Raw genomic sequence first — 26,648 nt, forward strand, 5'->3', positions numbered from 1 at the left:
CAGAGCGCGTACACACCTCACGCACCGGATGCCGTGCACGCGCCCAAAGACAGTTGGACATAGTGGTGTATTAGAGGTAAAAAATGATATAAATACTGTTCGGTTTCTGGCACAAACCGATCGTTTCGTGTCTTAGGACATCAATGTGTCGTCACGAGCCGCAGGGTTTAATTTGGATTTGTCTGTGCATGTTTTTTTTACACTCATAGATTTTGTTACCATTGCCATGCATTATACGACTGATAGACTGCAACGGCTGGAGTTAAAAATCATAATTTGTGTTCTACTGAAGAAACAAATTCCCCTACATCTTGGATGCCCTGGGGGTAAGCAGATAAACATCACATTTTCATTTTTGGGCGAACTATCCCTTTAAATATATGGAAAAACTAATGTATGTATATCTAGAGGCCACAAAGGTCACATCCTCTTCAAATAATAAATCAAATTTATCTTCACTGAAGTAAAAACGTGATATCATGAGGAATTACAATTCCCTTGATCTTTTGAGATAAAAGACTTGTACTTTGGAAACACACTGTAACTTTTAGAAACAATTTTTCCCCCTTCAAGAGCAATTTATTGAAACAAGTTATTGAAATAGTAAGCTGCAAAAGTGATGTTCATGTTAACTACCATGGCTGTTTTTGCTCCTAAAAAAGCACCCCAAGGAAAAAGTTGAATCATATAATTATGTGATATGATTGCTGTAGACTGTTCATGAGTTTATAGTAAAATATCAATTTGTTTTAATACTGCGTCCTCAAGATGCTTTGCATATTCTGTATCCTTTCAAAAACTTAAAAGAGTTCCATTTGCACTGCTGTTTTGCTCTGTTTCATTACAAACACAAGCATGTCTCATTAGTAAGACATTATTGAGGCACATATTAATGTAAACTTGTGAAAAGCCATGGAAGGGTGACTGCAAAAGCACATTTGGCCTTGCACTTAGCTAAAGCTGATATTTTACCTATATTCCGTGAAGGTAATGATTGTGTTTTTGCTACATTTCCGAGTGATGCCAAAAATTGCTCCAAATCTATAGCTGTTTTCTATTGTTGCTGTCTGTTTGTCTTTTCCAAATATAAATAATGAGTTATTGGATAATAAATTCGTTTCTAATCGTGTGTTGCCTTACCCTGGCCTGTTTCAACATGTCAAACTGTTATTAATGATTTTCATTTAGATCTGTCGGGTCGGATTTCGTGGGAAACTGCGTAGGCTATTTCAATTGCAAAATGCATATTTGTATTCATTTCATATAACAATAATATGTGTGTACTACTTCTAATAATATGTACATTTATATCGCCTATCGCTTTTTCTTTTCTTTTTTTTTTGTAAAGCACATAGCCAGTAAAGCCTCCTGAATATTTAATATTGCAAGAGAGAGAGAGAGATGAGTGATGCATATAGCGATTACACTAACTAAATGTACCTGTATCAAGCAGTCGCTCCGTCTAGTAGCTCATTTACACAGCTGCGCACGTGCGTCAGTATGAGAGCACGAGCGCTCGTGTGCACCTGTGAAAGACATTCATCTGTCTCGTGAGGAGAAACATCACATTCCAGCGTGAGCCTTCCAGGGGAATGCCTTCATCTCAACACATCACATCACAGCGTAAGTCATTACTTCATTTGTATGTTATGCTGGTGTTTAAAGGTTTCTGCAAGTTCCTCTGATATTAACGACGGTTTAGTGGTGCCTTTAAAGTTGTATCAAGTTTGCACTGTTGCCTGGTAATGGCTTGTTGCCAAGTGAATATTGCTAAAATAAACTGGATTATTGAGACACGGATATGTCTGCTTTTCAATTAAAAACGATGTTAACAGTGCACATCATTCATCACTTATTTTCTGTTTCCAGTCTCTTGCCCTGTCTCGTGTGAATGGAAGAGTTTGATGAGACACATGATTTTATCAGATCAAATCTGTCATTATCTAATTCTTAATCTGAGTCATTGGAGTTTTTAATGATTAAAACATGTAGTGCATTGCACGCATGACTAGCCAAGATGCGTCTTTCATGATCATGCAGTTTGATGGTCATTGTGAATGATTTTTCAGATAGCTGTATGAGGTGACTGATGTGTTTTTTACAGATGCACAGAGTATTCCTATAGAAATCCACTCTGAACTGATTTACAACTGATGCATTAATTGATCACACAAATACTGCTACAAACCTACAGTATGTGCCATTAGCAGTGAATTGGTGCACAGAAAGAAAAAAAGACTGATTGGTCCTATATATTTCAAAATACCAAAATATGCAACAGATAACACTGCAGTATATATATATATATATATATATATATATGCATAAATATAGTATGTTTTGTATTGTATGTATGCATTTACACAATAATCAGGTTTACATAACTAATATTCCCCTCCACCCCTTTGCTGCATATATATAACTTCAATAATTTTGGACTGTTGGGAGACAATATAGACTGTAGTGAATGATGAATATTGAGGTCCATATTTGGTGTTTTTCTGACCATGTGAGCATGTCCTTTGCTATTTATAATCATGTCTAAATTCCACACTATATGTCTCATTAGCATACTTGCCGGTTATGGGCAAATTTTGTTTCCGTTCATTATTGGCTGGTGACTTGATAAGTTGGTCTTGGTAATTTTTTCCCCTCCATGACATGCAAATGATTGATGAAGGGCTTTTTCAGGATCCAGATGAAAGCCTCCATCTCAACATACAGTACTGTATGAGAACACAGTGTGAGTCAGTATTTCATTTTTATACAATTATTGGAGATTTCTGGTTATTGCTAATTTTTGCTAGATGTTATTGGCGAATACTGTTTTCTTTCATTAGCATATTGGCTGCTCACTTGATCCTTTACCATTTGATCTTTGCATTTTTTTCTTTTTACGTGACGTGCAATTGATAAATGAAAGGCTACCTCATACCCTCTATATCTCACCACTGTTTTAGAGAAAATAAAGAATTCTGGACTTCATCCAGAGACAGTGAGGCACAATAACATGTTGTGCAAGAGTCATTTGTCAACAATAACAGATACTGTGTTATGCACTGGCAACTCTCCGCTCGGGAGCATTTGTCAGCATAGGTTTAGAGTGTGAGGAGCTTATGGGCATTGTCTTGTCATTTCACAGCAGTCTGAGTTTCTGTATTTAGAAGACTTGGATGCAGTCATGTGTTTAGTCTAGAGAAGTGTGTGGTAGAACGGTCTTGGTGTTTTAGTTTTTTCTTCTCACAGTGAACAGTTTTGAAATTATCCATGTGAATATTGCAGTTCTTGAAGATCGCGTGCAGAGAAGCGTAAAGGGGCTAGATCTAGGAATTATACTATATTTCCACAGTATTATATAAAATAAAATAGCCATTTTATTCTTAAATAGATTTATTATTCATTCTTAGTGTAAAGAATATTAATAATTAACATTAATTAATTAATGCATACTCTGAAGATCAATTTAATGTAATGCAAAGATTTCATATAAGTATATGTTGTATATATACAGTGGTGTGAAAAAGTGTTGGCCCCCTTCCTGATTTCTTATTTTTTTGCATGCTTGTCACACTTTAATGTTTCAGATCATCAAACAAATTTAAATATTACACAAAGATAATGCAAGTAAATACAAAATGCAGTTTTTAAATGATGATTTCATTTATTAACCCTTGTGTTGTGTTCAGAACCCTTTCACACTAACGAGGTTACAGAGCAAAAAGGACCCGAACACCACATGAGGGTTAAGTGAAAAAAGCTGTCCAAACCTATGTGGTCCTACGTGAAAAATGAATTGCCCCCTCCTGTTAAATCATGAAAGAACTGCAATTAACCACATTATTTTAGAAAGCTGAGTTAAATTTCACTAGCCACACGCAGGCCTGATTACTGCCAGACCTGTTGAATCAAGAAATCACTTAAATAGAACCTGTCTGACAAAGTGAAGCATGCTTAAAGAGCAACACATCATGCCGCAATCTAAAGAAATTCAAGAACAGATGAGAATCAAAACAGTTGACATGTATCAGTCTGGAAAGGATTATAAAGCCATTTCTAAGGCTTTGGGACTCCAGCAAAACACGGTTAGAGCCGTTATCCACAAATGGAGAAAACTTGGAACAATGGTGAACTTTTTCACAGCACTGTATATATATATAGAATAATTTTTTACATGCCAATAAAGACAATAAATGCATGGGCAAAAATACTTTCAAGGCCAGTGAAAATGTGGGCGGCCACTGTTGTGCTCTAATAGCGATTAGATAAAATAAATATAATAAATCATGTATCTTGTAACGTTTCTTAAAGGGGTCATATGATGTTGCTAAAAAGAACATTAGTTTGTGTATTTGGTGTAAATCAGGAAACAGTCCTCCATAAAATGTGCTGCACAGTGCACACATCTGAATATTTGGGTTGAACTGATTTCTAGTCGTGTCCTCTTTTGGAAGACCAAACAAAGTAGTTTCGCTTTGACAACAAAACACACAGCGTCACACACGGTGGGCTAGAGTGAGCGGAGGCCGGCTTGAGTGAGGAACGGTCGGCGGGCTTGAGAATGGTGCTTTCACAACGAAACACACAGCGTCTTCACGACATGGCGGCAGCAACAATACTACAGCGAGAATCAAAGTTACGCCTTCTTTCTTTGCGTGAACATTTGGGCGGCATTATGCAAATCTTCCCACATAGTGAGGTAGACATGTGGGGGCGTGTTAGAACGAGCCGTTTTAGGTCGGCGTGGCTGACTCTTAACTTTTATAAAGAATATCTCTTTTGGATTTGAGACTTTAGTCTTTGCAACTTTACAGACCTTCTTTATGCACCAAGAGCTTGGAACACTCCAAAGAGAAAGGAAAAATTGAAATCGCACCATATGACCTCTTTAAGGCCTTCATCTCAGCAAATACTTCTAATGTTAGGCTGTTATCTGATCTCCTGTAATAATCTTATCTAATGTTATCTGATCTCTGAGAAGATAAAGATTAAACATCAGCAGCGATTAATGGTACTTTTGTCACACAGCTCAGATGTATCCGGGTTATGTGGTTTCACAGCTGTAGGTGTAGGTATTGGCGAGGCTAAAATCAATGAAGTGCCTCCCTAGAGACAAACTGTGGACTGTGTTCTTGGATACAATACCAAAGATATCCAGAAATGGCCATTCTGACAAGACGGTAATATAGCCGCGTCCAATGTTTTAGTTCACGGCATGTTTGCATAAGAGACGTAATTTGCAAGAAGACTGCTTTGCATCACTTTGATCCAAATAAATGGGCCTGTTTAATATCTTATTGTCCCAACACCTTCTCCACGGCTGGCATCATAACTGACAACAGGAAGCATATTTTCCCATGAAGCACCTTCTGAGAAACAGCGGATGTAACGGAAATAGCATACAATCTCCAGGCATCTCTTTGAGTAATGTTAATTGCATTTTTAAGTGCCTCAGCTCAAGTTTGACATCGTTCTAACAAAGAAACAGGGACTTCTTTCAAGAGGAGACCCTTTAATGGTTATTCCTTTGACACAAAGAATGGCAGGTCAGCTATTTTTCTCCCATCTCAGACGGTGCATAATCATATGAGAGTATTGCAATCACTTTAATCAAAACGCAGCTGAAGATGTGCAACAGTTGTTAAAGGGACAGTTCGACAAAATGACATAACGGTCATTATTTACTAAACCTCATGTCATTACAAACACATATGAGTTTCTTTCTTTTGTGGAACACAAGAGGAGAAATGTTGAAGAATGTACTCACCACTCATTTCCACATAATGGTTTAGGTAAATGCTGAAATATGCAATGTATGGACATTCTGACAACATCTAAAATGTAAGCTGTTTTACATATTTATAGCTATAGAAACTATAATATTTTTGAATCCTTTATATCAAATGTATTTATATGCACATTTCATACCTAACATAACTACTTTTCAACATTATTCAAAATATTCATTTGGAAAGTTCAGTTCAAAAAGTTCAGAAGTTTGTTTTAAAGATTCAGTTCAAAAGATTCAATCCAAAAGATTCAGTTCAAAATCCATTAGAATAGCAGAGAAATGATTCGGTTCAACAGTTCCAAAGAAAAAAAAATGGATTCTGAATATGTGGTTTACAGCACCATTTTATGGTTTGTTTTCTTGTGTTTTTAAAGTCAAAACTGCCTTGTTCCACGGCAAACAAAATAAATATTGTATAAGTAATGGGTAAACGATTGCACAAATGCTATTCATTTTATGATTTTGAAATGTAGTCTTGTTTAAAATGATGTAATTATGTATGTGTTCTTAAATGAAATACAAATACAAATGCATTTTAGATACTGTAAATACATCAGTATTGTACATTTGACTAGAGATGCACCGATCGATCGGCCAGGGATTGGAATCGGACGATTTTCCTCCTGATCGGCCCGGATCGGTGATTGGTCGGTCAGTCTCACTTCTTTCCGATTTCGAGCCGATCTGTTTTGTTACCAGCGGCACAGGCAATAACATCAGCCGCGCATTCTCACTCTCATCTCTCAGATGACCTCTTCTCTCTCACACGTCTCATTCGCTCTGGTTAAATAGTGCTTGTATTGTGCATTATAGTCATTCCCGCAGGTTTCGCGCTTACACCAAACGCACACGCACCACCACTGATCTATATTAGTGGAGCGCACAATCCACGCTCAGTCTCAAACAGCTTGTGAGCCACAAATACCAAAATGAGTGGCTAACTGCGCTAAAACGTTCAAATACATACAAAATTGTCAAAATGCCTGTCTTGGCAAGTATCCAGTTAAACAGTCAGTTTTGGAATGTTAAATAGTTGAGAAAGAGAATGCATGTTGTGTAGTGGTTGACCGATATTGGTTTTTTGAAAGCCGATGCCGATATCTTGGAAAGCAGGGTGGCCGATATAATTGTATTTATTTTAATTAATATTTAAGAAATTTTAAATCATTTGAAAATGAATTAAAAAATAAAATTGTAAAATAAACATACTTATACTTTAGATGACAAAGTATTTTCCACAAATAAATAAATATTTAATAAAAATAGAATTAAAAAGGAAGTAAACTGTAACCAACAGAGCACTCAGTATACTGGGAAGTTTGTGTGCATTGGGAATCATATTTTTTCAAATAAAGCCAAGGTGACACTCATTTGCATAAAGCGCAGCATAATTTGAAATCACAAATTTAATGTTTAAAGCATTCAATTTGCACGGACCGAAAGTCATGCAGAGAACACACAATCCATGTTGTGAAGAAGCACTTTGTTCCCCTCAAGTGGTGAAGGAAATTATAAAGCAACAGTACAATGCTCGGGGTACTTCATATTTGTGCTGCCTCATACAGTATTTGTCCTTGAAACGCCTGGATCTTTGTGCTTGTAGAACACTGTCATAATTCCCATTTCATTCAAAATGATGACGTGTTAAGTTATCATCATGGCTGCTGATTTTTTCCATTCTCTTGTCATAGCAAGATATGCAGAATGTAATTGAAAGCAGAAATGAAACATGCATCCCTGCTTTCAAGTCTTCAGTTTCTTAGTTCATCATTTTCTCATGCGCCCCTTTTTCACACTTTATGTAAGTGTAATTATTCTCGGTTCTGTCAGATTTGATACTGCCCTGGCTCTGATGGCATCACTCGTTATATTATGCCAAGTGGCACTGTTATCTTTTTTCATTAGTACCTGCGGTGATGAGGAAGTATGTATTAAGCACTCTCATCAAGCTTGTCATTTTCAGACCCAGTGCTGAGAGGCACCTCACTCAAAATGCAATTAGAGCTCATTCTGGATTACAGAGACATCAACAGGTGGTGCATCGTGTCATCGTGAACTTCATTCATAGCTTACCATCTTAGAAATGTGAAAGTTTATATAGTTGTTATCAAGTATTGATGGATGTTGCATGAAGGTACCGTATTGCTGAATCACTATAGACTGATTTGCCTAAGGGTATTTCCAGCTGTTATCTGAGGTGCTTCTCATTCAAGCTGCACTGATCATGTAAATGTAATATACTGCCTATTTTAATATACAGCTATGATATGCATGTTTTTTTTTCAGTTTTAGTTGTAAGTCTTTGCCAGAGTTTTACAACTAAGTGACAATTAGCTACAGTTTGCTACAAAGGCAGCTGAAAATGGTGCTGTTTTATATTATTGGCATATATGGGTATATTATTTCAGCATTTTTAGTAGAATATTATCAGTGGGGGAAAAATATTCAGCATTTTTGCATTTACTCAACAGCATGTGATTTTTACTGGATGTGTGAAGTTCTCCTCAGGTTTACAAAGGTGTAGCTCATCACATTAAATATGGACATAATATTTGACTACCTGGAGTTGTCATAATACCTTTTTATCATTTAATCATTATATCTACTGTTGTTAAATTTAAAACATTAAAAAATGTTTTGCTTATGCTGTCTTAATCTAAAATAGTTTAATATATTGTATTCTAAAGTAATGACAGTGTTATTTTAGTATTATTTATATACTATTATAGCATTTATTAATATTTAGAATTAGCTTTTATTCTTATATTTTCATGTTTTTATTTTAAGTTCATTTAGGTTTTAGTATTTTTTGTTATTATGCTTTTGTCACGTTTATTAATTTTTGTCACATATATATATATATACACACTGTATATAGCTTTCATTTATTTTTTCAGTTTAGTTTTAATATTTAATTAAAACAGTGTATTGTTTATTTCTGTTTATTAATTTGTCAAGGTAGCATTTCTGATTTTCGTTTTTTTGTTGTAAGTTTTTCATCTGATATTTATATTTTTATATATATCTAATATATATATATATTTTTTCTGGATTTTAATTTTTCTTGTTAACAATAACAAAACATATAAATGATGTGAGCTTGCAGATGCTCTAAGAAATCACTTTTTTTAACTCATAAATATAAAAGAAAATCTTGCATTGGTAATATTTTATAAAAAGCAAGATAAAGGCTGCCCTAATATTCACAGACTGCAAATAGTGCAATAAATATAGGCTAAATGTGTATTGAGAACAACTTATCTTCAAGGTAAGGTTTCATGTCAGATGTTCCAATTTTTATTCATTACTTTATCCTTGTTTACATGTTTTCCTCTTATTACAATTTTTGAGACATTGAAGTCTTTGTCAATCATTTTGTGTGCCAGATGTTTGAGTTATTCATGCACTTGGTTATTATTCTAACTAATCAGACACTTTTTAATTGGCATCCTCTCTTATCTATAGATTTGTGCACTTGTTTTATAGCAATTAACAAGTTCTCCTCAATGAATATCTGTCCAGTATGTCTTCTGAATAATCATGACAAGGCCATGCAATGAACATTGTTAATAAAAAAAAATAAAATGTCCCATTTGATGTTTCTAAGAACTTTGCTTTTAATATTAAAAGTGCTAAATGTTTGTGACCTGGTGTGTGAAGTCTGATAATTGAAGTAGAAATCTATGCTGTAGAAACTGCTGGAGTAAAATTATATTCGATTTAACAGGACAATAAATGGTTCCAGCATATCACAAAATGTTTATTCAGTGAATGAGATATGCATTTCATCCATCAAATAGGTTGAACTAAATGCTACTGGCGTCTGTCATTTTGTGTATGAAATGCATTAGAGTGTAACTGCGCTTTGGGTCACGCAGTTCATTTAGTCCATGAAATTACATAGTCGGGTTACACTTGGCACCCCATAAAAGACACACTGATAGAGTTTTGTGTTTGTGTGGGTGAATCTGTTGGTGTTTATGCATGTTTATTACAGTCATGATCATGAAAAAACACATTGTGATGAACATCATGTTTATTTACCAGCTGTAATACTATGGTGGTTACCAGTGTATTTTAAAATACAAAACTAATTGTACCTTAAAATCCCATGCCAAAATACATGAAAAATTGTCAGTGTATTTTTTTTTAAAGTGAATATCTGGCTATATATATTTTTTACTTTATATTAAACAGGAGTTTTTACAGTGTATCTGTTGATTTCAGGAATAAAAGTCAAAATGTAACAGAAGTTCCACCGCATAAATATTGCAACATTCTTCAATGAAGTTCTTATGCCTTTTTGTATTATTTCTGACAATGTCAGTGTACCCAAGAGAATCTCCACACGAGAGCGAGCAGAGCATGTGGGGTGAGACAGTGAACAGCAGACAGCAAAATAAAGTTTGTTCTGTAGAACAGAACTACTGAAGTTAGGAAGCACAAAAGCAGAGATCTACCTTCTTATATATGAGATAAAAATGAAAGAAGACTCGGGTGGAATTTCTTATATTCTCACAATGTTAACAAATATTGATTTCGATAGTCTTTAGACATTCTACTAACTATAAGTAACTTCGCATCTACATGTCAACTCATTCTCATTAGAGTATCAGCAGACTGTTTTAGGTTAGAGTTAGTAACTAGTTACATGTAACGGAATTCCGTAATTGAATTACAAAATAAGGTTACACTATTTTAAGGTTTCCTTGTTACAGTGTAATTATACATTTACGTACTGTGTAATATTATATGTACTACATGTACTTACCTAAATGGTTAGGATTAGGGTTTGGTTTAGGGTTACTTGAATGTAATTATGCATCATTTATTGTTATTATAATAGTAACATGTAACAAGTAAATAAAGTGTTACCCAAAATAAATGTAACTATAATCTGTTACACTTACTGAGAAGAAATGTGTAATTGCATCGAAATATAAGACACCAATGTTTCAGGAGTTTAGGACACATGATTTTTTTTGATAACTCTTTTATTTCCTGTGTGGGTTTATGTAGGCCCATATGCTTTATTTTTTAAGATTAACCGTTTTCCCCCCCCCCAAAGCATTGTTAGATGCCAGTGTTTCCTAGCTATGCAAAGATTTGATTTCAAAACATTATCATAACTATTAAACTATATCTTCTGATTTTAAATCTATATTTAGCCTAACCCCAGAATGCTCTCAAAGTAAAAAGCGGTGCTAAAGTTTGATTTTGTGGTGGCTGTGCTTTCAAATTAAATTATTATAATCTTAATTCCAGTGAAGAAGGATTTCACTGACAGTAATCAGTGTTGAGAACTACTGTTACTAAGGTTAACCCTGCCTGCTTTAAATGTTTTAAAATGATTAACAGTTGAAAACCTTCATTAGACATTTAGAAAAGTAATCAAATTTAATCAGTTACATTAATAAAGTATTTGAAATAGTTACACTACTTATTACATTTTAAATAGGGTAACTTGTAATCTGTAACCTATTACATTTCCAAAGTAACTTTCCCAACACTGGTTAGTAGAATAAGTTAACGTACTTGCAAAGTTACTAACACCAGATATAAAAGAAACAAGTTACTAGAATGTACCATTTTGTACCAAAGATGTACCTTTTTAGCTTTTGTTACCATGAGCATTGGAGTTTTGCAGCTTTTAGTCAATTTAGTCTTTTAGTCTAGGTTTTGTAATCATCTATACTAAAGATGCTAGTGTTCATATGCACATTTAAGATTTTGCTGTCTTTTTCTTTTGAGAAAAAAATATGAATGACGCATTTAGCATTGAGAGGCATTTTGTCAAATAAAATGCTGTTTAGTATGAGCATGTCTCTCCCTCTAATAGCACCTGCCACTAAAATAGCTAGAGACAGATATCCATTAACATTCCCATTCATCTCAATGGCAGTTGCTTGGCTGGCACATGCACCACCCAGGAGTATGTGAATTGAAATAATCATGTGACTAATTACTCTAGAGCTGCAGGAAAATTGCATCTGATTGAATCAGATTTATGATATGCCCAAATACTTCAATAGGAAATACAGCATGTGAGCTATGAAGAGAAAAACTTTAAAACTCAGTCTGAAAAGTTTTCTCATCAGTGAAGAGTGTTGTCTGATCAATATAAGCAATTTAACAATGTGGCAGTGTGTCATTGAGTTAAACAACTCTATTATCTGCAGAATCAACCAAATCCATTTGCTGAGAGCCTGATTTCTGATGCTTTATATATACATTAATAAGTTTGTTAATATATTATGTTATTCATACATAGCATATATTCACTCTTTTCGTCTGAATTTTCAGCAGCCATTACCCCAGTCACTTTTTTCAAAAACACTTCTCAAAATTATAATCTAATCTGTCAGACAAGGAAGTAATTCTTCCCATACAGAGACAAATTCGGTGATTTTATCTGTTCTTCAGATAAACTGACCTTACATCTAAACCAACCTGACTAATACTCTAACATCATCGTGCTGGCAGAGAAAGAGCTTGTAGAGTGTTTAAAATCAATTCTTGTTGTATAGCTTTGGCCTTTTCCTCAGAAAGCCTGTCCCTGAGAGTCACTATGACAACCATATTCTCACAGCCAGCACTAATACACAGACACACTGCGAGCGTGTAATGAAGTGTGCTTCAGTACAACCGTTTCTATTACTCCGTCACACTTTTAAGCTCATTTCATAGATATACAAAGTGCATGTGTGTGTGTATTATAATATATTGTATATTCTATTAATCAGATAATCGTGAAAAAATAGCAATTTGAACAAAAATATTAAGCAGCTCAACTGTTTTCAACAATGATAATAATAAATGTTTCTTGAGCAGCAAATCAGCATATTAGATTGATTTCTAAAGAAGCATGTAACACTGAAGACTGGAGTAATGATGCTGAAAATTCAGCTTTGCTTCACAGGAATAAATTACATTTTAAAATATATTAAAATGCAAAACGGTTATTTTAAATTAAAATAATATTTCACAATATTACTGTAATCTTAATTATTCTTAACTTTTGACTAATAGTTTATACATTTATATAGGCTGTGTGCTATGCTGACGACGGTAGCAGATTGTGAAAAAGACTTCAAACGTGACACGGGTTCAAGGGACAGTCATAAACGCCTGATATCTGATAAGCAAGTTGGACAAATTCATTGCTGTTCTGAAGAGAAAGCATCCGGTGAGCTCTTTTGTCTGGTCTATGTGGCTTTCTCTGGCCCAGATTACTTTTAAAAGAGAGCGTTTCAGATGCGCTGTAGAGACAATTATATTCCTCTTTAATCAATGATCTCAGCGGCAGTCACAACATCTATTCCCTCCCGTGCTCTGCAAGGATAATCTGACAAACTTCCCTTTGACATTTACACTATTTTTGATCTTCTTCCCTTTCAGATGATTTGTTGCAAATGATGGCATGGACCACCTTGGTCAAGATCTTTGAACACAATGCTGTGATGACGTGCAGCTCGCTTAATGCACATAGACACAAGCTGTCAGATGAATAAGCAGCAGTTCTACAGGTATGAACAGTGAAAAACCCTGCATGATATTTCAATAGAGTAAATTGGGTGAACTCGGAAGTGTTCCCCAGTGAATCAAACTGAGCACGAGAAATGTCAACATTATTTAATGCTCATGAAGGCCATCAGATTGTTTTTTTTATGTGACTCTTGTAGCCTTATAATAGTTTTCAGTTGATTTCTATTTGGACACAAATCAAATGTATGATGACTTGGTGGTTCAATAAGTGAGTCAGATGTTTGTTGAATTATTCAAACTGATAACCGGTGAATCATTAAAAGTCATTTGTTTGTGGTTGCATGCCGAGCAAACACAATATAAAAGAAAGTGTGTGGTCTTTGTTCTATTTCAAGCTTTCTGCTTATTATTACATTTAAAAATGTTGTAAAATAAGGTATGTGTGAAGCAGACTTTAGTCTTGCTACATCAAGACATGCTCCTTTTCGGTCTTAGTAACTACACTGAAAAAATAAAACAAGAACTAATTGGATAGTTCACCCAAAAATGAAAAATCTGTCAATAATTACTCTCACGTCGTTCCAAACCTTCATTCATCTTCGGAACACAAATGAAGATTTATTTGGATGAAATCCGACAGCTTCTGACCCTCCATAGACAGCAAGGGTCCTACCATGGTCAAGGCCCAGAAAGTAATAAAAAAACTAAAACATTTAAAAAATCTTCCCAACCCCAAACTTTTGAACAGTAGTGTAAGTCTGTCAGAATTCACATCTGTCAAGTATAACATAAACTTACTGAAATAAACCAATTTACTCCAGGTTGGAGACTTCTGTAAATATTTGGTTTATAAATTAGATCACTATTCAGCTTAGTTTAATGCTCAAATGTTTAGTAAAGCACAACTAAGCTACAATGTATCATGCACACAGCTGGTGCAACACATCAGCAGATATTTTGTCCCATCCCAGTGATTCTGTCTGTCCTATTCTGTCCTAGGCATGGCATCAAACGGCACATATGCAGGAGAGCCCTGGGACGTGATTATCCTCTCCCTCACACTTTCGTTTCTTGCTGTGCTGACGACGGCCATGAACTGCTTGGTCATTACAGCCATCATTGTCACACGCAAGCTGCACCATCCCGCAAACTATCTCATCTGCTCACTGGCCGTGACCGACCTTTTGGTGGCCGTATTAGTCATGCCCTTCAGCATTGTCTACATTGTGATGAACACGTGGGTCATGGGTGAAGTCATGTGCAACATCTGGTTAATCGTGGACATAACCTGTTGCACGTGCTCCATTCTGCACCTCGCGGCCATCGCTGTGGACCGATACCGCGCCATTACGGACGCCGTGGAGTATTCGAGAAAGAGGACATCTCTATGGGCCGCCATCATGATCAGCGTGGTATGGCTCCTCTCGATAGTGGTCTCTCTGCCACCAATGCTGTTGAGACGCCAGGAAGAAAACACGTGCATCATTAAGCACGACAACATCGGCTCCGCGCTTTACTCCACGTTCGGGGCATTTTATATCCCGCTAATACTCATTCTCATTCTCTACTACAAGATCTACCGAGCAGCCAAGACTCTTTACAACAGGAGAGCCAGTTGCCTCAACAAGCCGGAGATGAACGGACACATGCTTCCCAAGTGCAGCGACCGGGAGCCGACGAGCCCGGACACTCTGAGCCCTCCGGAGAAATCGGTGTCTGAACCTTCCACCGAAGGCGACAGGGTGCGCATCACTGCGAAAAGCCCAGAGTCTCGGTCTCGCAGAGAGCGGTCTGTCAGGAGACGTCGCATCTCCAGCACGCGTGAAAGGAAGGCCGCCACCACTCTGGGACTCATTCTGGGGGCTTTTGTCATCTGCTGGCTGCCCTTCTTCATCCATGAGGTGATTGTTACCATCTGTGAATCCTGCAGTCTCTCTCCTGAGATGACCAACTTTCTGACTTGGCTGGGCTATCTGAACTCTCTCATCAACCCGCTGATTTACACCATCTTTAATGAGGATTTTAAAAGGGCTTTTCAGAAGTTGATCAAGTGCAAGAATTATCTCTAACGCCAATGAAGGGATTGCGTCACGTGAACTGAAACTATTATACTCAAAAAATACAATTAAATTAATTAATTAAAAGAGGGATCATTCTGCACAAATAAATTTAGTCTCTGTTGCTGTTGAAACAATTAGATAATTAATTCCCAACAACAAAAAGTTAGTCTTGTACAAAGTCATTTTGTTAGGCAACAAATCAGACCACATTATTTGTCTGAAGAATTTACTCTGCTTTAAAACAATATGTGACCTGCTGCACAATGAGCAAATTTTGAAAAATGAGTTATTTTGATTTGTACGTTCTAAAAAGGCACCTATTATGCCCCTTTTTACAAGATGTAATATTGGTCTTGGGTGTCCCCAGAATGTGTCTGTGAAGTTTCAGCTCAAAATACCCCACAGATAACTTATTATAACATCTGGAAAATGTCATTTTTGGGGCGTGTCTACAAAAGAGCTGTTTTGGGGTGTATCACTTTAAATGCAAATGAGCTGCATATTCCCACCCCGTCTTCAGAGGAGGGCATAGTGCAGGGGTAACCAAACCTGTTCCTGGAGGGCCGGTGTCCTGCAGAGTTTAACTCCAACTTGCCTCAACACACCTGCCTTGAAGTGTCAAGTATACCTAGCAAGACCTTGATTAGCTAGTTCAGGTGTGTTTGATTTGGGTTGGAGCTAAACTCTGCAGGACACCGGCCCTCCAGGAACAGGTTTGGTTACCCCTGCACTATGCCCTCCTCTGAAGACGGGGTGGGAATATGCAGCTCATTTGCATTTAAAGTGATACACCCCAAAACAGCTCTTTTGTAGACACGCCCCAAAAATGACATTTTCCAGATGTTATAATAAGTTATCTGTGGGGTATTTTGAGCTGAAACTTCACAGACACATTCTGGGGACACCCAAGACCAATATTACATCTTGTAAAAAGGGGCATAATAGGTGCCTTTTTAGAACGTACAAATCAAAATAACTCATTTTTCAAAATTTGCTCATTGTGCAGCAGGTCACATATTGTTTTAAAGCAGAGTAAATTCTTCAGACAAATAATGTGGTCTGATTTGTTGCCTAACAAAATGACTTTGTACAAGACTAACTTTTTGTTGTTGGGAATTAATTATCTAATTGTTTCAACAGCAACAGAGACTAAATTTATTTGTGCAGAATGATCCCTCTTTTAATTAATTAATTTAATTGTATTTTTTGAGTATAATAGTTTCAGTTCACGTGACGCAATCCCTTCATTGGCGTTAGAGATAATTCTTGCACTTGATCAACTTCTGAAAAGCCCTTTTAAAATCCTCATTAAAGATGGTGTAAATCAGCGGGTTGATGAGAGAGTTCAGATAGCCCAGCCAAGTCAGAAAGTTGGTCATCTCAGGAGAGAGACTGCAGGATTCACAGATGGTAACAATCACCTCATGGATGAAGAAGGGCAGCCAGCAGATGACAAAAGCCCCCAGAATGAGTCCCAGAGTGGTGGCGGCCTTCCTTTCACGCGTGCTGGAGATGCGACGTCTCCTGACAGACCGCTCTCTGCGAGACCGAGACTCTGGGCTTTTCGCAGTGATGCGCACCCTGTCGCCTTCGGTGGAAGGTTCAGACACCGATTTCTCCGGAGGGCTCAGAGTGTCCGGGCTCGTCGGCTCCCGGTCGCTGCACTTGGGAAGCATGTGTCCGTTCATCTCCGGCTTGTTGAGGCAACTGGCTCTCCTGTTGTAAAGAGTCTTCGCTGCTCGGTAGATGCTCAAAATACCCCACAGATAACTTATTATAACATCTGGAAAATGTCATTTTTGGGGCGTGTCTACAAAAGAGCTGTTTTGGGGTGTATCACTTTAAATGCAAATGAGCTGCATATTCCCACCCCGTCTTCAGAGGAGGGCATAGTGCAGGGGTAACCAAACCTGTTCCTGGAGGGCCGGTGTCCTGCAGAGTTTAGCTCCAACCCAAATCAAACACACCTGAACTAGCTAATCAAGGTCTTGCTAGGTATACTTGACACTTCAAGGCAGGTGTGTTGAGGCAAGTTGGAGTTAAACTCTGCAGGACACCGGCCCTCCAGGACCGAGTCTGGTGACCCCTGGCGTAGTGTATGCATCTCTGCTTTGGATACCTACAGCAATAAACAGCCGGTAGAAGCAACATGACTGAGAGCAAGAGAACCGGTGTTCAGCCGTACATATGGGAAACCAAACACAATGAAACATTGCGACGTTACAGAGCTCACGCTCATTCGCAAACTAATCTCAGCAGCATGGCGCTGATCAATTAAAATACTTAGATAACGTACGCACACAAATACAGTTAAAATGCTAAGCACTATAACGACATTCACAAAGCAGTCTGGAGTGAAATGATTTGCGCAGACATACACGTATTTAGGTAGATTTTGAGGCACATTACCTTCAAAAAATAAAAGCAATCCGCTGCGTCTTCAGTGGCTCAGACTCTTATGTTCAGTCTTACATCCAAACAGAGCACCGGGATTGCTTATGAGACATTGTTGACATTAAAGTTGCTTGAGCGCAGAGAAAATGGAGGACAGCGTACAACCAAACACAACTCACTGAGGGCAGAAACTATGGTGATGCAGGATTGTCAGTCAGCCATCATGGGCCGGGGCCTAAGCAATGTGATGTCATATTGCTTAGAGAATCAAAATGGCAGGCCTAGAGAGACTGATTTGGTTTAATGGGAATTAAACATTAAGGAGTGGGTGGATTTTTATCATTGTACTGTAGGGTGGTTGTGTTCACACACTGCCAACACATTTATGTCCAAACAATGGATTTTACATAATAGGTGCCCTTTTAAAAGACTATCAAAATGATGTATTGACTTGTTGGAATGACCGAGCTACACCTGTTTGAAGTCGATGGAGTCAGCAAAGTCAATATTGGGAAAAATCGGGTTAAAAAAATTTTTTTTTTGAAGGTTCCAAAGCAAAATCACCTAGCAACATTGCATTCTTTCCCTCCAATTCTTTTCTTAATCATTACTATATTTATTAATAATCACAATTTATCTTTGTTGTTATAAATAATATAGCTATTTTTATTTTATCTTTGTTGTTATAAATAAGAACAGATGCAAAAAACGAACAAATATTAGAAAGAAACAAGTGTATAGTGTATTACTTTTTTAATTTTACATCAAAACAAAAGCATTCAAGTTAGAAAAACAAATAATCAAATGTAAAATGATGAATTATGAATAAACTGATTCTTTAAACTACAAAAGCAGTTCAATCAAGAGCAGCGAGTGTTTTCCTCTTTTTGTTTTTTTTTTTTTGTTTTGTTTTTTATAGTTTAGATAGATTAATATCAACGCGACAGGCGGCCTATATTAAGACTTACTGTAATGCACGGATCTAATATAATGTTATACATCAGATGTTTTTCCCCAGCAGCTCCCCAAATGTTCACTTAAGACATAACAGATTATGTTTGTGTGAATACTGTAAATTCTGTGTATATGTGTTTATAGAAGCGAGACGAGGGCTTGATGAACTCATTTTTGTGAAAACCTCAAAATCGACCAAACTTGACATTTTTCACTTTTTTGCCTGTAGTTCAAAATTAGCCCCTGTGCATCCTGACTCATTTTGCCAGCACGGGTCACATATTAGTTTTCATCTTATCGAACATTGGCTATTGATCTATATCAGTAAATGGTAAAGGCCTGTTCACACCAAGGATGTTAACTATAATGATAACGATAAAGGTTCTACAACACAACTGTAACGATAACAGCACAAAGGACTGATAATGTTGGAATCACTTTCAGGATTTTTTCTCCCCAGCTGATGAAGGATAAAAACATTGACAGCCAATGAGAATCTATGCTGCTTTAAAGTGCTTGAGCCACACAAAACTGCAGCATGCGCTTATAATAAACCGAACGTTATAGTGTTGGTGTGAAAGATAATCTAATTATCATTATAGTTATCGTTCTTGGTGTGAACAGGCCTTTACACTTTATTTTAAGGTGTCATTGGTACAGTGAATGATACAGTGAATGTGCTTGATATAGTAAATGTATAATTTATACATTTAGGAGTTGAGTGATATTAATTAAAAGCATCAGCTTACTAGGGTTATTGTTAGGAATAGGGTTTGGTGTAGGGTGAGTTTCATGTTATTCTAAATAATTTACTGTTATTATTACAATAAGTACATGTAAGGTATAACAAGGACACTGTAAAATAAAGTATTACCCAGTAATCAATATCAATAATATTTTATTGATCGTATTTTTTCCTGGCATACAGTAACAAATAAGCAAATATTAATATTTTAATTCAATAGAGTACTGAATGAATAGATAGATAGATTACAGACTGATTAACATTTTATTGTATGAAAAAGATTCATGCAATCCAATTTAAACGGATTCCATTCAACAATTAAATTTAGTTAACATAAATTGAACATAGTATATTAAAAAAAAAACTTTTTTTTCTAGTGTAATATGAAATACCTGCAACAAACTGCATAACTTCAATAATTCTGTGAGGCAGAAAAGTAACTGTCACTTTTCATACATTTTCACAAATGTCTTATATTTAGATAGAAATCTGTAAATGCACATAGATTAGTTAGAGCTGAACTATATTTTTTGTGGGGTTTAACGTTAAAGATTTAAAAACAACTTTAAGTTTGTATGTAAAAAATCATACTATTTTTCATAAGAGGAAGAAATTCAGGGTAACACTTTACAAAAAAAAGTCTCATTAGTTGACATTAGTAATGCATTAATTAACATTAACAATGAGCACGACGTATTTATTCATCTTGGTTAATGTTAGTTAATAAAAAAACTTTTCATTGTTAGTTCATGTTAGCTCAGGTCCATTAAATAATTTTAATAGATACAACTTTTTTAATGTAATAGTACATTTTGAAATTAACACCAAGTGCTTATTTTGACTGTTTGTTCCATTAATTCCGTTAACTAATGTTAAATTACTGTAAAGTGTTACCAAATTCAGTTTACAGCCCATTTCATAAATATTCAGTCATGTGAAGGGCAAAAATATGAAATGTAATATACTGTATTTAGATGGGAATATTGCACTTGCATACAATTAGAATGATACTTCCAGTCAAACCCTTGGACACACCGGACTAAACTCATGTTTCTCATGGTCTTAATAAAACCTTCCCATTATTTCATAGTTTTGAATAGGAAGAAGTGTCCAGACGTTTCACTGGAACTGTACATTACACAAACAATGGAAATACTTATTAGATAGTTCTTGCTTTGGGGCATCTGAGGTAAATTTGCTAGGCAAATATGTTGTGCATTTGTTGATTTCTTTGTTACTCTGTTTTATCTGATAAGACTTATGTGTGTTTTTCCAAGTTTCAGTGAGACCAAAGATGTGAACAGAGAATTAAATCATATAAAATCTGACAAGGGCCCATGATGTACTAAATATTTGAACTGATTATCATAATGTACATGTTGTTCATGTTAATAAATGTTTTGCATAATATACATTATGTTGATTGTACTGATTATTATATGATATGACACACCAGATCCTAAATTACAAGCACAAGTTTCTCAATCTGAAAACTGACTTAAAATGTCAAACAAATGAAAGCAAGTTGTACAATTTTTTTGTCAAATGTTGTAGCATGGAATGATTTTATACGTATTTTATACTCCTTTTTTTTCTTGGATTCCGGCTAATTAAAACAGATGCCATAAGATATGGTCATGAAATTTTTCTTTTTAAAAGCCGCTTCATCTCATACTGTAATAATTCCATTAAACATAATACAAATAATGCAATGTAGTCCTATACAGATCATATACAGAAATATACATATTCATACTCTACATCGCTGTTTGTAAGTCACACTAAATGACTCCAGTTCACTGCATAGAGCTGCAAATCACAATCATTTTAGAGCATTTTGTTTTGACAGTTAATTTCAATTGGCAGGTTCATTAAACTGATTCAGTGTTTTGTTTGAGTCATCGCTCAAAAGTATTCCCAGAAGTCTCCACATCACATCACATCTGATCTGACACCCTCATTTACATCCTAATTGTGTTTGTGCTTGTTAAACACCAGCTGATTTTGTTGGTGTATTAATATGTATTTAAAAAAACCTGCTTCATTAAAATGGTATTTTGATCTTTTACTAACTACATAAAATATGGAGCAGCACTGAGAATCGTGGCTTTCAAATAGTACTCCAGTTCATCATTAAAATTGCCATCGCCATTGAACAACATACTCCGTTTATCTCAAGCTACTCCAGTGTTGATTTGCTTGTGTTTGGAACCAGTGTCTCCTCATAAACCTCAGTTTTCAGCAGAGCTTCTCTTTCAGTCTTTCTCTGTATTTTGCACCATCCATTTCCTTCGTATTTTAACAAGATGTCCAGTTCCTGCTGATGAAAAGCAGCCCCTCAGCAAGAGGCTGCCACAACCATACTTCACAGTGAACTATGTGCTTTCTGAGGTGTAGGAAGTGTCAGATTTGCACATACGACTTTGAATTTGGGATTAACAAGCTCTATCTCCGTCACATCAGAGCACACTATCTTTCCCAAACTGCAGCTAGGTCACTATTAATGTTTGTTCCGCATGGTTCTGTCGGAGTAATGGCTTTTTTGTGTCGCCCTGCCCCATAGGCCAGTGTTATTCAAAGCTCTTAATGTGGTCAGGCTGTTTTGATGTTGTGTTCACTTCCTGATAACTTCTCATAATAATACTGCCCACTGGGACATGCAGACATTTGGATATTGTTCTATAGGCTACCTTGTCCAAAAAATAACTATTGTATTAAACGTTTGATTAGGAATGCTCTTCATTTTCATATTTTCCTACCTGAATAATGAGCCCTTATTTTATACAGAAACATGGTAGTTATTTTAATTATTCACTCGAGAGGCAAGTGTAAGGCAGCTGTGTCCTCATTAGGGCCATTTATTTTTTATATGTGAGCGCGTGGAGCTGCTGTAACACTGGGGTTGAATATTGCACTTCAAGGTGTTCAAAGTTCTCCAATAAAACACCACATTACAATAATTTGGGTTTCAGCGCTTAGAAATAATATCAGAGCGAGCTACAGGTTTTGTAATTGTGTACCTTTATAAGATTGGAGAATGAATATTTTACTGTGCACAATCAACCTGATCTCACAAGAAAATGTAACTGCGAGGAGATTTTTTTATATGAATTTGTACAATGTTAATCTTATGCAAACATGTTTTTTTTTAATTAAGCTTGTAGCTTGAAGGTCCACCCCTAAAAATAAACATCACTGGGGTTTAAAGGAATAATTCACCCAAAAATGAAAATTTGCTTACAGTTTTTCTCAGTCGATTTGACACATTTCTTAAAAACTCAGGTCACTGTTCTCAAAACAGTTTACACAGTGAGCTGAACACTTTGTAATTGTCCTAAACAGATTGGAAGTTTTCATTCATTTAATACAAAATACAAATCATGCAAATCATTTTCTCAAAACAATGTCCACAAAATGCTTCATATGTATTTTGATCTGTTACTATCTACATAAAATATGGAGCAGCACTGAGCATCATCGCTTTCAAAAACTTTCAAATTGTCATCGCCATTGAACAACATACTCAGTTCATCTCAAGCTACTCCAGTGTTGATTTGCTCTTGATTTGCTTTTGTGTTTGGAATCAGTGTCTCTTCATAATATATGTATATATCCACCACAGTTCTGTAAAAGACTGATCTAGTTATCAGAAGGGTTTGTTTGCAGTTCCCTTTCAGTCTGTCACTTTCAACGTCATGTCGATGACCGACGAATTGGGGATCTCGCCAGAGAGACAAATCTAGTTTGAGTGTAAACTAAACGAGCCAATGCACATGGCTCCATGGCTGAGTCCAGAGGTGGGCGTGGCAGCGCGGCACTTACCGGGTGCAAGTCAAACCTTCAGCCCGTGGTCAGACCTCACGTTTCTTTGGGCAGGAGTACCCCTAGAACAGGTCTCCAGGCATGCTGTGGTACACACAGATGCCTCTACCACTGGCTGTGGATGGGCCCCCAACTGCAGTGGCATATCAATTCCCTCGAGTTGTTAGCAGTTCGCCTTGCTTGAGCCATCTCAAAGGGCGCTTACGAGGCAAGCACGTACTGGTACGTATGGACAACACTGTGACGGTTGCGTACATCAACCAGCAAGGTGATCTGTGCTCCCTTCACATGTCGCAACTCGCCCGCCACCTCCTCCTTTGGAATCAGAAGTTCCTGAGATCACTTTGTGCAGCCGACGAGCTGTCACAAGCTGCGCTCCCGGGAGAATGGAGACTCCATCCTCAGATAGTCCGGCTGATTTGGAGACGTTTCAGAGGTGCTCACAGGTAGACCTGTTTGCCTCTCCAGAAACCTCTCACTGCAAGCTGTTTTACTCCCTGACTGAAGAAACACTCAGCACGGACGCACTGACACACAGCTGGCCTCGGGGCCTGTGCAAGTATGTGTTTCCCCCAGTGAGCCTTCTTGCACAGACACTGTGCAAAGTCAGGGAGGACGAGGAGCAGGTCCTGCTCATTGCGCCCTACTGGCCCAACTAGACCTGGTTCCCGGAACTGATACTCCTTGTGACAGCCCCTCCCTGGCCGATTCCTCTGAGGAAGGATCTATTTTCTCAGATACGGGGCACCCTGTGGCACCCACGTCCGGACCTCTGGAGGCTCCATGTCTGGTACCTGGATGGGACGCAGAGGTTCTAGGTGACCCTTCTCAAGAGGTAGCGGATACCATCGATTCGGTGCGAGCATCGTCTACGAGACCTGTTCATTGAGTGGTGGTGTTCTCAGAGAGAGGACCCCCGGGGATGCTCGATCAGGGCTGTGGCTTTCCTTTCTACAGCAAGGGTTGGAGCGAAGGCTGTCTTTCTTCACCCTTATGTCGCTGCGATCTCAGCACACCATGATCCGGTGGACGGTAAAACCGTAAGAAAGCACAACCTGGTCATCAGATTCCTTAGGGGGGCGAGAAGGCTGAATCCTCCTCGTCCTCTCTCTATACCCTCTTAGGACCTGAGTCTGGTGCTCAGAGCACTCCAGCAGGGGCCATTTGAGATTTTGCAGTCAGTTGAGCTGAAGTTTCTTTCAATAGCCGCTTTTCCACTGTCAGGCCAGTGCGAGCCAGTGCTTTAAATGGGCTGGGTGGGGCTAATAGCCTTGGACCTGTAGCACCGAGGTCAAAATCATGTTGCGTTTCCACCGATGGGCCAGAAGCTCCGCTGCACTTCACTAAAACCCACCCTTTACATGCCTCTCAGGAACAACGTCACGCAGCCCCATCATTTCACCAACAAAGAGAAGTTATCAGAAAACGAATAAGAAATAAGTCACTGGAACTAGCACGATCACAAAACGAACATGATAAAAGTGGCCGTTTGTTTGCATGCTTTAAAGATTTAAATCCAAAAGCATCGATGTTTTACAATAATAAGTGATACTGATCATAATGAATTAATTGATCAGGATTGAAAATTAGTCACAGAAATAAAGCGGTATGAACCTAGCCTACACTTATTCATTCGAGTCTGTTTCTGTTTATTTGTAATCACAGTATATACATCACATTTAGAAAGAATGATCATTTCTATATTTTTCATAAAAGCTCCCGAACAAAAAACATTATTATATTTTTATGACATATGCAGAGCTAAACTCTGGAGACGAGACATAAGACAGATAAAATATGTTACTAAATAAATACACAATTGTGATAGAGAATAAGAAGCTGACGTCTGATTTCTTCAAGCGGTAGTATTTACCATGTTTAGCCTACTATGGTAACATTAATGGCTAGCGTGCATAGTCTTTTGCATCACTTATAAATATTTCTGCCTTGTATGGTGATCATAATCCACATTCATCAAGTTATTTCAAACAGTCGCTGCGGTCTAAAAGTTAGTTTTGGACTAAAATTATTTTAAGTCTTTAATGCTGGTGTTATAGCTGTTAACTTTCTGAAATGATCCACGGCGCTGACGCTCTCCAGACGTGGAGAAACTCCACCTTTGTTCATAACCACTCCTCTAGCACCAGCTGGCTCGCTTTGGCTCAAGGTTTTCGTCTGGCCAAAAAACCCGGGCCGTTGGCCCAGAGGAAGCACTGACGAGGTACGATCAAGCCCCGGAAGTGACAGTGGAAACACGACTGGCCCTGGCACGCACTAGCATGCCCGCTTTTGGCCCAACAGTGGAAACACGGCTAACGAAGGCTTTGCTCCTGGTTGCATTGGCCTTCATGCAGGCATTTTCGGTTAACGAATTGTGCCTAGATTTTGGGCCGGGTGACTCTTGGGTAACTTGGAGATCTCAGCCTGCCCAAGGTTCCTACTACTCCCTTCAGGGATCAGGTAGTGAACCTGCAAGCGCTGCCCCCAGAGGAGGCAGACCTAGCCCTAGCCCTAGCTTTGCTCTGTCCTGTCTGCACTTTAGGATTGCTATGCCACAATTTGTGATATTTGCTCCAGAGAGTAAGATATTGCAGACCCTGTCAAGCTCCTCCATCCCCTTGGCAGCCAGACGTGGCGGAGTGTCTGGTGCCAGGGCTTTACTCGATGTATTCTTGAAAACTGGTAAAAGGCTGGGTGCCATATGTAGTGACCCTGACGGGATCCCATATGTGTATTCTTCCATGGTATAGCTCTAAACACGTGTTTCCCCGAAAGATGTTCTCTGCTTTCCCTGCAAAGAGGTTACAACCACTAAATCTTCCACATGTACAGAGGCCATAAGGGGTTAATCCATATGTGTAAGTGCCACCTGGAACCTCCTTCGGGGAGGATGGGACTTCCGCAACGTTGCAATGGAATGGGTATGTTTTCCGAGTGTTATCCAAATCTCACTGAGTGGGTAGTGCAGAGACAACAGTAACTGGCCTTCCTGGTGTGAGTCCTGGCCTACACTCTAACAAGAGGCACAGGAGGCTCACACAGGACACTGGAAGGGGCAGCATCCGTGGCGCTTTGTTAGGGACCCCCAATTTGTCGGTCATCGACTTGATGTCAAAGTGACCGACTAAAAGGGAACGTCTCGGTTACGTATGTAGTAACCACTGTTCCCTGAAGGAGGGAACGGAGACGCCCATCACCACAGTTGCTATACCACCGCTGAGCTGCCAGGTTACCAGCTCGGCTCCTCAACGAAAACCTGAGTATGCGTTGCACCTGCTGTATACTCTTTATACTCGCGCTGCGAGGAGTGGTAGCTGGATGCAATTATTCGATGCCAATGTGCATTGGCCCGTTTAGATTACACTCAAAGTAGATTTTTCTCTTTGGTGAGATCCCCAAT

At 37.8% G+C, this 26,648-nt stretch overlaps 2 protein-coding genes across 3 annotated transcripts; one reads left to right on the forward strand and one right to left on the reverse strand.

The window, feature by feature from the left end:
* The first annotated feature begins 1,516 nt into the window (after nucleotides 1-1,516).
* LOC107551979 (5-hydroxytryptamine receptor 1F-like) lies at nucleotides 1,517-15,362 on the forward strand. 2 transcript variants are annotated; one of them, XM_016233782.1, is made up of 3 exons: nucleotides 1,517-1,623; nucleotides 13,187-13,314; nucleotides 14,273-15,362. In XM_016233782.1, the coding sequence occupies exon 3, from the start codon at nucleotides 14,275-14,277 to the stop codon at nucleotides 15,340-15,342; it is 1,068 nt and encodes a 355-aa protein (XP_016089268.1). In that variant the 5' UTR covers nucleotides 1,517-1,623; nucleotides 13,187-13,314; nucleotides 14,273-14,274; the 3' UTR covers nucleotides 15,343-15,362. The 2 variants fall into 2 exon arrangements, with proteins under 2 accessions (XP_016089268.1, XP_016089269.1); XM_016233783.1 differs by lacking the exon at nucleotides 1,517-1,623 and adding an exon at nucleotides 12,958-12,974.
* A 1,150-nt stretch (nucleotides 15,363-16,512) lies between these two features.
* Nucleotides 16,513-17,054, reverse strand: LOC107551980 (5-hydroxytryptamine receptor 1F-like). Its single transcript, XM_016233784.1, has one exon. The coding sequence runs from the start codon at nucleotides 17,019-17,021 to the stop codon at nucleotides 16,587-16,589; it is 435 nt and encodes a 144-aa protein (XP_016089270.1). The 5' UTR covers nucleotides 17,022-17,054; the 3' UTR covers nucleotides 16,513-16,586.
* Nucleotides 17,055-26,648: the final 9,594 nt, after the last annotated feature.

This window comes from Sinocyclocheilus grahami, unplaced genomic scaffold, assembly GCF_001515645.1.
Source record: "Sinocyclocheilus grahami isolate Dianchi unplaced genomic scaffold, SAMN03320097.WGS_v1.1 scaffold439.1, whole genome shotgun sequence".
NCBI lineage: Eukaryota > Metazoa > Chordata > Actinopteri > Cypriniformes > Cyprinidae > Sinocyclocheilus > Sinocyclocheilus grahami.

Excerpts from the sequence above, each read along its gene's own strand:
- LOC107551979 (XM_016233782.1), top strand. The coding sequence starts at position 14,275 with ATGGCATCAAACGGCACATATGCAGGAGAGCCCTGGGACGTGATTATC.
- LOC107551980 (XM_016233784.1), bottom strand. The coding sequence starts at position 17,021 with ATGAACGGACACATGCTTCCCAAGTGCAGCGACCGGGAGCCGACGAGC.